The 13,233-nt window shown below is 35.7% G+C and overlaps 2 protein-coding genes and 1 long non-coding RNA gene across 3 annotated transcripts; 2 read left to right on the plus strand and 1 right to left on the minus strand.

Moving 5' to 3' along the window:
- Nucleotides 1-3: 3 nt before the first annotated feature.
- Nucleotides 4-4,067, plus strand: LOC100641685 (MPN domain-containing protein-like). Its single transcript, XM_019998732.1, has 14 exons — nucleotides 4-114; nucleotides 157-297; nucleotides 627-701; nucleotides 863-918; nucleotides 1,095-1,150; nucleotides 1,604-1,706; nucleotides 1,756-1,849; nucleotides 1,951-2,023; nucleotides 2,069-2,148; nucleotides 2,204-2,369; nucleotides 3,379-3,458; nucleotides 3,512-3,583; nucleotides 3,626-3,718; nucleotides 3,770-4,067. The coding sequence occupies exons 1-14, from the start codon at nucleotides 22-24 to the stop codon at nucleotides 3,857-3,859; spliced, it is 1,272 nt and encodes a 423-aa protein (XP_019854291.1). The 5' UTR covers nucleotides 4-21; the 3' UTR covers nucleotides 3,860-4,067.
- Nucleotides 3,951-4,428, minus strand: LOC100640293 (uncharacterized). The gene is made up of 3 exons (XR_898167.2): nucleotides 4,284-4,428; nucleotides 4,132-4,230; nucleotides 3,951-4,078 (listed from the first exon to the last, which is right to left on the minus strand). It is a non-coding gene; the product is annotated as an uncharacterized LOC100640293 (long non-coding RNA).
- Nucleotides 4,356-13,212, plus strand: LOC100641811 (myosin-IIIb). The gene is made up of 34 exons (XM_019998728.1): nucleotides 4,356-4,545; nucleotides 4,609-4,829; nucleotides 4,886-5,090; nucleotides 5,136-5,358; nucleotides 5,406-5,471; nucleotides 5,521-5,611; nucleotides 5,663-5,784; nucleotides 5,829-5,898; nucleotides 6,663-6,782; nucleotides 6,828-6,941; nucleotides 7,692-7,775; nucleotides 7,830-8,032; nucleotides 8,087-8,185; nucleotides 8,291-8,402; nucleotides 8,453-8,585; nucleotides 8,638-8,709; nucleotides 8,764-8,899; nucleotides 8,958-9,093; nucleotides 9,148-9,228; nucleotides 9,282-9,446; nucleotides 9,498-9,579; nucleotides 9,629-9,750; nucleotides 9,856-9,945; nucleotides 10,185-10,349; nucleotides 10,398-10,438; nucleotides 10,940-11,051; nucleotides 11,106-11,262; nucleotides 11,311-11,391; nucleotides 11,443-11,520; nucleotides 11,575-11,652; nucleotides 11,704-11,772; nucleotides 11,901-11,966; nucleotides 12,150-12,425; nucleotides 13,005-13,212. Exons 1-34 carry the CDS (start codon nucleotides 4,368-4,370, stop codon nucleotides 13,067-13,069), a joined length of 4,113 nt encoding a protein of 1,370 aa, XP_019854287.1. The 5' UTR covers nucleotides 4,356-4,367; the 3' UTR covers nucleotides 13,070-13,212.
- The last annotated feature ends 21 nt before the right edge of the window (nucleotides 13,213-13,233 follow it).

The following is a 13,233-nucleotide window of genomic DNA, read 5'->3' on the forward strand; positions in this document are numbered from 1 at the left end:
GGGCATAGGCGTAAAATCAAAATGGCTGTCGCTGGTCGAAGTATATCCATGTTCTCTTTGATAACTGATAATATCTTGGAGCCTGGTGATGAAGTCCTCACTTTTGATTACCTAGTATGTTGCCTTTGCCTTATAAAGCCTGTATTTGGTTTTTAGGGTAAACGCTACACTGCAGATCTACTTCCAGAGGGCACAATTCGTGGAAATGGTCAGATATATGCATCACCATATGCTTGGGCCTCTTACTGTAAGAACGAAATTAATCCTGATCAGAAGACAGCCATTGGATGGGGACACGTAAGGATCACTATATCACCGTCACTATGGCAATAGGAAAGCATGAATGTTTTTGAGATGCCATTGATGTGGGAACGATGGGGTTGGAACACCTGGCTATTTAGGATGTATTCACTGTCCGACTAACATCTGTGTATATTTGTGTGAATAGTGCATATGTATGTGGTGGTAGGGGTTATTAGCAGTATTGAGTGACACTACTACTTTCTTATTTCTTTGTTGCATGGTGGCTTGGGAATCCGAGAAATGCACTTGTTTTCATTTGGTCTGGCCGTTGCTAGGGCACTTAATGTATCTCTACTTTGTTTGACCACTGTCTTATATTTTAGATACGGTATAGAGGAATAAAGTTGAGTCAATACAAGAACTTGTACTTAAAGAAACACAAGCTATGCTCTGATCAAGTTAGTACTACATTGATTTACCCTCTTTATTTTTAATTTTATGTGCCCATTCACTAAAATGGACATTCATTAGATTTATACATGTACATATATGTGTATGTACACACATTTATTGTGTCTATTATTTATAATTGATTATTAAATGGTCTCTGTTGTCACAGGATGAGGTACCTTCTGACAGTTCTAGGTCATTTGGTATAAGGAAAGGAAGGCGAAAGTAAGTAACAAAAGGGTCAGTTGCCTCCTCTTTCCTTTGAGTCTGTCCTCAATCCCTCCTTTAAGTCTCATTCTAATTCTCTTCACTGGCTTCTTTGGTTTGTGACTCTATGACCTAACTCTCTCTCTCTCTCTCTCCTTGTGTGTGTGTGTGTGTGTGTGTTTGTCTACTTATAGGAAAGTACCACCTGACTCAAATACTTTAGCTGAGCCTCCTCCAGCCATAACAAGAGGTACATAAAGTTTTTTCTATTCTTTGTAGCTTTGTGTGTATAAGCACTGGCCAATATAACTTCCTTTTTAGTTTTGCTATAAGGAAGTTTTTCCTACATGGTAATACCCTGTAGTCTCTGATAGTTGTTGTGGTCACATAACACAAAGGTTTTGTTCATTTTACAAGTATAGCAGCTAGCATTTGTTATGTTACCCCTCTCAGCCTTTCACTATGCCAAGAACCATTATAGGCAGTATTGTGCTCTAGTTTTACAAGTTTGGGTGGTAATATAATACAATGGCTGTTGTCTCATTGGCTGCCTGGTCTATTATTAATTTATTTATTGGATAGCGCAGGCATATGGGGGTGTGATGCACATTTTACAAGCCAGTTGTCATTGTGCTTCGTTTCTTCTTTGATGACTGATTCAATTGTGCTGGAACACTTAGATTATGCTATTTTTATATTACAGATACCATTGGTGTCCTAGCAGGTGGCACTAGCAGTGGGTTGCTAGGTGATCATGTTGGAGTGGCAGTCCAGGAGGCTCAGCACCAGCAGGCTGCTTTGTCAGAGTGAGAAAGTATTCACTAATTCTGAGGTGATGATATCATCCAACCATAGAACCAGTGAATTAGTACAGTGTGCCTCGTTTAAGACACTTGGTGAAGTGCAACCGTTCCAAGTGGTAGTGTCCTCTAATGTCTTATTGCTAATGGTACGTACTGTTTATAGGCGTGAATTAATCCATGTACATGTACGTACATGTGTATATTTATTATAATTAACGTGTTGATGGATTATTATAATTACATGTAGGACTATCATAGTCATCTGTGCTGGTCTGAAGTACTTGGATATCTTGGTGGATTGTATGACCCTGTTCAGAAAGGTAAGGATTATAGTCCTCCTTGGTTTTGTTATTGTGAGGTTATAGCTATTCAGGTTGTTCAAGCATTTCCTGTATGTCATAATCCTAGTGACAGCAGTGATGTCAATGCTCGGACTGAGGCCGCTGTGAGGATACTATTAGTCTCTGTAGTGGTCTTTTATGGTTGTGCTTTTTTCTTAGATCAAAGAGAAGATGGTCTCTGATGGCTTACGTGTTGTTGGTTGGTATCATAGTCATCCCAGCAGTGAAGCTACGCCTTCTGTGAATGATGTCACTCAACAGCTTCTGTATCAAGAGACTGTGTCAACTAGTGAAGGAGAAGAACCATGTGTTGGGTTTATTATTGGTAAGACATGAACACACACACACTTCATGGAGACTTTCTATAACGTAATACAGTCAAACCTGTTTATTCCAGACACCTTGGGAGTTGGGACCCAATAAAACTGTCCTTATTATAGAGGTGTCTTTATTTCGGAAGTTCATTAATACATACACATTTATATTGTATTGGGACTGGTACTACCTGTCCTGATTATAGAGGTGTCCTTATTTTAAAAGAGTGTCCACAATACCAGATTATACTGTACATGTACATGTATATCTTAATTCTCTTGTGTATCTACATCATGTATTTCTTACCATCTTTCTCAAGTACATGTACATGTACATTATAGATCGATTGCAGTATAGTACATGTATACTCATAGTTTCACACTGATGGTGTTTTAAAATGCAAAATATGATACATTGTGTATTTGCATAAATTTGAGCCTTTCACAATTTTTATTTTTGATAATGGACAATTCAAGGAAATAAAACCTTGCACAACTGTTATATTTAGACACCAATTGTCAGTATAAATGCTGTTATAGCTCTTGAAGCTGGTTGCTGTTGTGAGCTTAAAGTTTTGCAGATTAATGTTTTAATTTTAGCAAAAGAGGAGAATTTATGGAATTTAAAGCCCGTGAACTTAACCCGGCCAGCTGTATGTGTAAACAAAACGATTATTAGATAACCAATGGTCTGGTGTACGTTAATTATTATGAATGTGCATAATTAATTTTTTAAATTCACGAAGCAATCATCTACTGAGCCACAATACCATTGATTGTGTAAGCTTGCATGGGTTTATGCAGTTCCCAGCATCAGTTTTGTTTACCATGAATGCTATTGAAGGATCACAATTCAAATGAATTTCTTTAAAGCTAAATGGTAGAAGAATGTTGAGTAAAGTCATTGATGTAGACTATTATAGTATAGCAATCTACTCTCGCTTATAGTAACTTATACTATTTCTTTTCTCTCTTCCTCTCTCCCCTTCTGTCTCTTTATGTATATCCATTTCTTTTAAGGTCCCAATTTGGCTAACAGGAGGGCAGAAATACAATCAAACATTTCCATGTTTTGGGTTAAGAGAAGAGACAAGATGCACGTCAGTTTATTTCCAATAATCATACCCATCAATAACAATGTCTTAATGAATAGGCCTCACCATTGTCTGTTAGTTATACCACAGCTTGGGAGCAGTATCTAACACAGTCAGTCGCTGATGAAATGGTAAGTATTCTCATTTTTCATGTTTAGTTGATTCCTTTGCAGAACAGGATTTCGACTTTTTACAGGCACAGACAAGACTCCATTAATTTCAAGGCCCAATGGAAAGAAGGCGTTCCTTTTGCCCATAAATTGAAAGTATGTTAAATACAGGCTTCTTAACACCTTGTCATTTAACACCTTTGATAGACCTCTCTTGCCAATGTACAGCCCGAATTCCCTCACGAGAATTCAGAGTCTTTCTTTACATTTATTGAGCAGTTATTGTTTCGTACTTAGTGGGACTTTTTAGCTCTCTTTTGCTCCAATCTCAACTACTTGCCTTTCTCTCTTTCTCTCTCAAATTATTATTATTATTCCTCAATCTTTACACATTCCAATCTCGACGACAGCTTTATTAGACAATGAAATAAATAAAATAATGTGATATTTTTTGTGCTATGTATCTAATTTTATTTTTTCAAATTCTCTTCAATATTGTTGGAAATAGTTGTGTGTCTAGAGAGAGTAAGGATGATGATCCTATCATTGTATAATTGTCTAAGACTTACTCTGTAGCGATTGTTTAATTTGGCTGTAGTGCATCTTGCCCTGTGATAGCTGTCCATGTACAGTGTAGTGCAGCCAAGGAGAATCCCAGCTCCAGGATTCTGTGCATATTAAATAAATGGATTGTTATAATGATTCATAGAACTTAGCTTACCTGTTCAAAGCTGTTAGGAGCTGGCTTTTCTTTTTTCTCTCGCTTCTTCTCGATCGTTTTTTGCTTTCTCAGTGTCTCGTTGTGATGTGCCTCCATCTTTCTCTCTCTCACTCCAGCTCTCCAAATGCAATGAATATTCGCGAGCCCCACCCTTTATCAGCGAGACACGCCTGCTTTAAAAAAATGTACTATCAAGACAGTCTCTCCTTTTTGCAAGGTTATCCTAGCCCAGACAACACTTGGGAGCTGGTAGAAAAGATTGGTAAGAGTTCTAACTGCTCTTTTTCCAGAAAAATGCTCCATTTTTGCTTATAACATTATGTAGGTGAAGGGAATTATGGTGTTGTATTCAAAGGTAGAAATAGAAAGACTGGCAAAATTGGAGCAGTCAAAATTATGGATGCTGTCTTGGAAAAGGAAGAAGACATACAGGCCGAGATTAATGTGTTCCAGAAATATTCCTCGCACGAGAACATTGTGGACTGCTATGGGCTTTACCTGAAGAGACAAGAAAACAGCACAGAACAGCTTTGGATTGTAATGGAAGTAAGGATAGCACTATGGGAGCTATAATAGTATCTATAAATAATATTATATTGCAGCATTGTGCAGGGGGCTCAGTTACTGACTTAGTTAAGAAGATTAAGGATAAAGGTGACACACTGTCTGAGGACATCATTGCATACATACTCCATGAAGTACTAGCTGGGCTTGTCTATCTCCACAATAACAACATCATGCATCGTGATATCAAGGGACAGAATGTACTAATGACATACGATGGAAGGATACGTCTCATTGACTTTGGTAATAAATCATTTTTATATTATTTATTTGTAATATTTTCTACAGGTATTGCAGCTGCTGTGTCTCATGCTTATGGTCGCCGAAGGACTGCAATCGGTACGCCATATTGGATGGCACCTGAAGTGATTGCATGTGAACATCAACTGGACTATGACTATGATGTCAGAGCAGACGTGTGGTCGCTTGGTATCACTGCCATTGAAATGGTTGATGGTGTGCCTCCACTGTTTGGAGAGAATCCTATTAGAGCTCTTTATAAGATACCAAAGTAAACCAATGTCTTCCTTTGCATAATGTGTTCATGCAATTGCATAGGAACCCACCTCCCAAGCTTCAGAATCCTACCAAATGGTCAATATATCTGAATCAGTTCATAGCCAAGTAATTATATATAAAGTAGCAATGTGTTTCATTGCAGTTATAAATTAAGGTGCTTGGTAAAGGACTTTGAACGTAGGCCAACCTCAGGACAGCTAACAATGCATGAGCTGATTGTATCTGTACCTAAAGACTGTAGAATGGTCAGTTTCTTCTTCGTGTTTTGATGAAGTCTTTAATCTTGTTTCTTATAGATCCGAAGGAAATTAATGGCCATTATTGATACTTACATATCACCTGGTGACGTTTCTGAAGGTCATATTTCTGATAGTTCATCACCTTCATCAAAGGTATCAACTGGATTAGACACTGCCCAGTAAGACACTAGTAAACATTAATAATGGATTATACTAATAATAGGAGGAAATTGCTCGGTTTAAGAACTGTGGAATTAGTTAGTGATTTAGCAACACTTGAATACATTGATGAGGTAAGATAGCGTGGACTTGAAATGCTGACATTATTCAGCAATTACATTCACTAACTAACATTAATTTTTACGGCATATTAATAGCCATATTCTATGTAGGAAGTTTGAGCTGATTTCAAGTAGTGATGATCACTACTTGAAATCAGCTCAAACTTTCTACATAGAATATGGCAGATGAGCACATTTTAACTTGGTTTTTAGACAGGGTTTCCCACAGGATTTCGGCATAGTTCTCATGGAGCTTCTTGTCAAAGTTGCTCCAAAATCTGGTGCAGGGTATTTTGACAAAAATTTCAAAAATCCTACATTTTTTCTGGTACATATATATGTTATTATGCTGTGTATCAACTTTGAGGTGATTCCGATCAAATTTGGAATTTTATGAATTTTTAAAGTGGCTCAAAAATTAGGCCAATAGCCTTTTGTCTTTGCCAAAATTTCATCAAAAATGGCTTCCAGAAAATTCTCCATTTTTATTATTTTTTCTGATACAAATACATGTCCTTATCTCGTGTGTCAATTTTGAGGGGATTCCAATTAAATTTGGATTTTTTATAATTTTAAAAGCTACTCCAAATGCCATGTACTGTATTATAGTGCTGTCAGCTCATGAAGCTCATGCTGTTTAGCTCACTTAGCATGCTTTGTGGGAAACCCTCTTAGTTCTAATGAGATTATAATACTATGTTCTATCAAAGTCATATTCTGCTGTAGTATAGTGCCTCAAGCAAAAGTTAATTTCATTTCATTACATTATTATACAGGAAGTGATAGTTGGCCAATTGATGAAGCGCTATTGCAAAGATCTTATATATACTTATGTTGGTGATGTTCTTGTATCTATCAATCCATTTCAAAATCTACCTGATATTTATAATCCTAAGGTTGGTCTGATGAACTGTTAATTATTATTGTTATTGAAATGATAGATATCTGCTCAGTATCAAGGAGTCACTAGAGCTTCTAAGAGTCAGATGTCACCACACATATATGCAGTTGCTGGTGCTGCCTATGAAGAAATGATCAGAGAAAGCAAAGATCAAGTAATAAAGTTTCACGGCTTTAAACTTTTGTGGATCTGCCTAAAATTATTTTGGTGGATGTGAATGAAAGTGCTCTGTCATCTTGTGCAGACTATTGTCACAATTTTTAACAAATGGTGAAATCAACAAAAGTTTAAGCTCCTTGAAAGCTTGGCATACTAATTATGCCTATGTATGCAAGGTTTTTCTCAAAGCATACTAAGTGAGCTAAATAGCTGCTTCATGAGTTGACAAGAACTGCAACACTATTAGTACATGGTATTTTTAAAATTCACCAAAAATCCAATTTTGATCATAATCAGCTTAAAAGTTGATACGCAGCATAAGGACATGTATATGTATCAGAAAAAATTACAAAAGTGGAGAATTCTCTCTTAGCCATTTTTGATAAAATTTGGCCAATGACCAAAGATGACCTTTGGTCATTGACCCAATTTTTGAGCAACTTTTAAAATTCATAAAAAATGCAAATTTGATCAGAATTAGCTCGAAATTGATATGCAACATAAAAACATATAGATGTATTAGAAAAAATGTAAAAAAGGAGAATTTTTTCTTGTGATTTTTGTCGAAATACCCTGTACTATAGTATAGGGTCTTAACTTGACAATCCATTGACAAAAAGTTGCATGAGCACTATGCCAAAATCCTGTGGGAATTAAAACCTGCATGCATGATTGATTGCTAATTATGCATGCATGATATCAAGAATACTATATTTAAGGTAATTTACAAAACCTCTTGTTTTAGTGTTGTGTGATATCGGGAGAAAGTGGAGCTGGTAAAACTGAAGCATCAAATATCCTTGTACAGCAACTAACACAAATTGGGAAGGTAGAAGAAAAATTAATATAATGATAGTCTGATTATCTTTTTTTTTCTTTTTAGGCAAAAACCAGATCCCTGGGTGATAAGATAGTTTCATTAAATCCTTTACTGGAGTCGTTTGGAAATGCCAAAACTGTCATTAACAATAATTCTTCAAGATTTGGAAAGTATTTGGAAATTAATTTCTCTCGAACAGGACAGGTGATTGGAGCTCGCCTCTCAGAGTACCTGCTGGAGAAGTCCCGTGTGATATCACAAGCTGGGTAAGTATACTTTTTATTATAAAATATGAAATTGAAGCATATACAATTTTACAGGAAAGAAAGAAATTTTCACATATTTTACTACTTAATAGCGGGAATGAGGGAAAGAAAATTATCAAAAAGATACAAGTTGAAGCATGGGCAGCAATTCAGGTTTGTCAGAAATCAGAACATGTATTGATTAGTAATACTATTGTACAATGCTAGGTATCTATTGATAATAATACTATCATGAATGACTACCGGTATTTTTTATAGGTATCTTCATCAGATTGGTACTGGTAAAGCAACTGGGAAACAGAATCAAGGATTTGTCGAAAAATTCAACGAAGTAGAAGCAGCTTTTGAGCTATTTGGCTTCTCAAAAAAGGTTAAACGAATATTTCCAACATTGTATTAAAATAGTACTCCTTTTAATAGGATTTTGAACAAGTCTGTTGCATTCTTTCTGGCATTTTAAATATTGGTGATATTCACATTGAAGAAGACACAAAGTCTCCATTCCATTTAGAGGAAGTCAGCTGCATTACCAATAAACAGACACTAAATGATGGTATGACTGAACCGTCTCACAAGAAATATTAATAATAATTTCATGTATTTAGTCTGTGAACTTCTGGGAATTTCCCCTGCCATATTGGAAAAGGTCATAACTCATTCTAGCGTGATGGCACATGGTGATTATTATCATCTTTTATGCAGTAATAATAATGATTGGCTTTTACCTGCAGGAGAGACAATATTGAGACCCAATACTGTAGAAACAGCTATGGACTTTCGTGATGCAATGGCCAAATCATTATATGGCCGTCTTTTCTCTTGGCTGGTCAATAGGATCAATCCTACCCTTTGTCCTTCCAACGACAAGTAAAAGTCACTTAATGTCTTTAATTTTTGATTTTTTACTCTATTTTATTTTTCACAGAAACCTCAGTATTGGGATTTTAGATATTTTTGGATTCGAGAACTTTCGAGTCAACTCGTTTGAGCAGCTGTGCATTAACATCACCAATGAGCAGCTCCAGTTTTATTTCAATCAGCATGTGTTTGCCTGGGAACAGGTAAGAATATATTAGCAAACACTCATTCATAATATTATTATTATTACGCTACAGGAAGAATATGATAGAGAAGGCATTGATGGAACTCATATTGCATATACTGATAACAGACCACTCCTTGATCTGCTGTTAAACGTAACTATTAAGTGTATTATTAAATAAATTTGAATTATCACTTAATTTACCAGAGACCCATGGGACTCCTAGCTTTGTTGGACGAAGAATGCAAGTTCCCACGAGCTACAGATTTATCGCTGGCTTTGAAACTGCATCAGAATTTAAAGCACTCACCTCACTACATAAAACCAAAAGATAATGGCCCTACATTCATGATAGAGCATTATGCTGGAACTGTGAGTATAGCTGAGTGAAGCTTTGGTATTGTGTATAATCTCATACAATAGGTATTGTACACAACACAAGGCTTCTTGGAGAAGAATAGGGATACCCTTAAACCTGAGGTGGCTAGTATGCTGAAAGAATCAAGTAAGCTGGAAGTGGGTATCAACTGTGTATTATTTTGTTCATTTTATAGCAAATTCCATTGTCCAGCAATTGTTTACATCAACTTTATCAAAAACAGGAAACCTCCCGGATTCCTCTTTATCCAAAATTCCATTCTCAGCCACTCCTTTGTTTAATCGCCGGAGACCAACTGTAAGTATCTTCTTATGAGGAAACAATTACATGTAAATTCACCTTTAGCATATTATCATTATTTTTTTGTCTGATAAAAATGCATGGTATTTTTTGTATTCACAGCACTTCCAACCCAGTGGTGGTAGTCACACTCCTTTATCAAGTATCTCTGTTGCAACTAAACATTCACAGACAGTTGGGACTTACTTTTTTGTAAGTTATGTTTACATTATTTGATGTAAGAGGTCACTTTTTATATGGCCCACTTAGTAATACACAGTATTAAAAAATGTTGGTGCAGTAAATAATAAAAATACAAGAATTTGTGTTAATAGTGCATTTTGGAAACAAGAAAATTTTTACTGTAGAAAAATTTCTACCTAGTATAACTAAGCCTTAATAAATTAATTTCCCAAATAGAGCTGTATAATAATTATATTCAACTTTTGTAGTATTCATTGCGAGAGCTAATGGCAAAGATGTTGCAAGGGACTCCTCATTTCGTTAGATGCATACGACCAAATGATTTGAAGGCTCCACGTGAGTTTCAACCCGAGCGTGTTGTTGAGCAGCTCCGTCACACTGGAATACTGGAAACTACTCGAATCAGACGAGAAGTAATATTTTAATCATGACCTTCATGGTAACCCTAATGCATTTAATAGGGCTACTCACACCGGATATTTTTTGAAGATTTTTTGCAAAGGTAATTTATGTAGCGTTGTACTTGGCATAGTGCTCATGCAGTTTCTTGTCAGTGAGTTGTAATAATATAGTGCAGCAAAAATTACAAGACAAGAATTCTTCATTTTTATATTTTTTCCTGATACATATACATGTACTAGAGTTGTGTAGAAATTTTGAGGTGATTCTGATCAAATTTAGATTTTTAATGAATTTTTAAAGTTGCTCAAAAATTGGGCCAAACACCCTGTACTTTAGTACAGGAATTTCGGCCAAATTTTATCAAAAATAACTAGGAGAAAATTCTCCGGTCTTATATATTGTCTTGATACATACATGACTACATGTATGTATTTATGTTATGTAAAAATTTTGAGCTAATTCCAATTAAAATTGAATTTTTATAAATTTTTAAAGTTGCTCCAAATGTCATGTACTGTGCTGAAGTGCTCATGAAGCATGCCGTTTAAATCACTTAGCATGCTTTGTGGGGCTACCATCATTATTTCATTAATTGGTGTAGGTATCGTATCATTAGCTACAAACTCAGTCAATATGTGACCCCAACGCCAATCAATTGTGTCCAAGTATTGATGCAGGCAGGACTAGAGAAATGGGCCATTGGAAAAACAAAAGTATTCATAATTATTATTATTATGTACTGATAATTATTTAATACTTTTTTAAAGGTGTTTTTGAAATATTATCACATTGAGCGACTCTCCCATCTCCTCAGCAACTATCATTGTTTAGCCACTAGGATTCAACGGGTAGCCAGAGGCTGGCTGGCTCGAAAAGAAGCAGATAAAAGAAGAAAAGAGAAAGCTATTGTTAAACTTCAGTCATGTAAAGCTATCAAATACGACATGCATTATGATAATTGATCCCTTTCAGTTATTCGAGGATTTCTTGTCAGAAAGTCATTTAAAAGACTCGTAGACCAGAGACATAAAGCAGTTGTTCTGATACAGAAAGGTCACTTTGTCATAGCTGTACTATTGTAATGGGATTCATCATTATATATAGGTTTCAGAGGTCATCTCTGTAGACACAAGTATCAAAAGCTCCTTAAGGAAAGGAGAGCTGCTACTATTATACAATCAAGTAGAATAACGTTTTCTTATTGCCACAAGTATTAATGAATCATTGTTTTATCAGGTTTTAGAATGTGGATTTGCAAAAAGCAGCTTTTAAAGCTTAAATTAGAGATACAGAAAGCCATAGTGATACAAAGAAGTAAATGAGTTACATATAATATATATTGAAAAGTATTGTCAATATTTGTAGACGTTAGAAAATGGCTTGTTTACAAGCATGAGAAGGCTAGACAGAAATCAGCAAGAATTATTCAATTAGGTATATGCACGAGACTGAGATTTTATGTCATCATTTCTGGTGGGAGCCTTAACTGCAGTTGTATGGAGGATAATTAATTAATTAATTAATCTAATTATATTGTGTGTGTCTGTGCATCATATTAATAGCTTTCAGACAACACTTGGACAAGAAAAGGCAAAGAATGAAGCTCAAGGAAAGAAAGCATTTGTCAGGTGAGCCAATTAATACTCGACTATCTATGGACTAACACACTTACATTGTTATGGTTTGCTAATGACAACAACAGCTGTTTTCTTTCTTGTGTGTGTGTGTGTGTGTGTGTGTGCGTGTTTGTGCATATGTCCACGTGTTTAATCATTAATATGTATTCCCCATTATTTATCTTGCTACCATAGAAATGGGTGGAAATTCCCTCCGTTGTAAACTTGAGCAGCACCTGGCTTTAGAAATAGAGAAGCATGTGAATGAGGAGCCACTCAATAAGCTCCAGCCTGAATCAACACAGCAAGAGCAAAGTAATGACATGAAAGATGATGAGATTCTGAAACAAAAAGAAGATGAAAGGAAAGAATTACTGCCTGGAGATGAGGAGAAGCCAGATGAGCAAGTAGCAGAAACTATTGTGGACTACAGAGTAGAGGAAGAGAGTTCAATCAAAGCCAGTTTGCAAAGTTAGTTTAATGCTTAATATTATGAATGGGCTTATGTGCACAACTGTCATCACAATGTGTACACAGCTTACAATGAAGCTGCCTGGGAACTCCATATTCTGCTGGCTTCCTTAGCTGACTTAAAGATTGTGTAGTTATTGTAAGCTCACTATTCCTTTAGTAGTACTGAAAGAGTTTTCATTGGCCGGGTCATGTGCTCTTACCAACCTTTTAGGATAATAATGCATTTATATGCTAAAAAATTAGTATTTTTATCTTAAGTTATTGATGGGATGCTCTTAAACCTCATGCACCTCTTAACTTGGATTTACAATTAATTGACACTGTTCCATTAACCCTGAGACAATCTCTAAGGCAACAGAAAGGCTTCAGTGGTATGTGATATAGTTTACAGAGAGGTAGGAACCAATCCACCTCAAAGCACCCTCTAGACTAGCTTGACTGGCTTTATACACTATAAGATCTAATTAAACTATAGCTGCTGTTCATGAGGTGCATCCCATATTGTCACTACATTATCATGTAGACATTATTATCATGTAGACATTATTAATGTTTATTGGTTTCTTTTTTATTTAGAAAAAGATGAAGAGCAAGTTATTGTTATGGATGAAGTAAGCATAACGCAAGGCAGTATTTATTAGGTTGTGTATGGCTCCACCTTTGTTGTATTAAATATACTAAATCTGTTTACACTAAGTGAATCATTCCTATAGATATATTGATTACAATAACAACTTTGTGTTGCTCTTTTGAACAACTTATCAACTCTTGTGATTCGTTTCTGTTTCAGAGATTATCAACACTG

The sequence above is a fragment of the Amphimedon queenslandica genome, unplaced genomic scaffold (assembly GCF_000090795.2).
Source record: "Amphimedon queenslandica unplaced genomic scaffold, v1.1 AMPQUscaffold_13307, whole genome shotgun sequence".
Classification (NCBI taxonomy): Eukaryota; Metazoa; Porifera; class Demospongiae; order Haplosclerida; family Niphatidae; genus Amphimedon; species Amphimedon queenslandica.

Coding starts and splice junctions, on each gene's coding strand:
- LOC100641811 (XM_019998728.1), top strand. CDS start 4,368: ATGTGCCTCCATCTTTCTCTCTCTCACTCCAGCTCTCCAAATGCAATG. Junction 6,942..7,691: donor TCAGAGAAAGCAAAGATCAA/GTAATAAAGTTT, acceptor CTCTTGTTTTAG/TGTTGTGTGATATCGGGAGA. Junction 8,586..8,637: donor TAAACAGACACTAAATGATG/GTATGACTGAAC, acceptor TCATGTATTTAG/TCTGTGAACTTCTGGGAATT.
- LOC100641685 (XM_019998732.1), top strand. CDS start 22: ATGGCTGTCGCTGGTCGAAGTATATCCATGTTCTCTTTGATAACTGAT. Junction 298..626: donor CAGCCATTGGATGGGGACAC/GTAAGGATCACT, acceptor CTTATATTTTAG/ATACGGTATAGAGGAATAAA. Junction 2,370..3,378: donor ATGTGTTGGGTTTATTATTG/GTAAGACATGAA, acceptor ATTTCTTTTAAG/GTCCCAATTTGGCTAACAGG.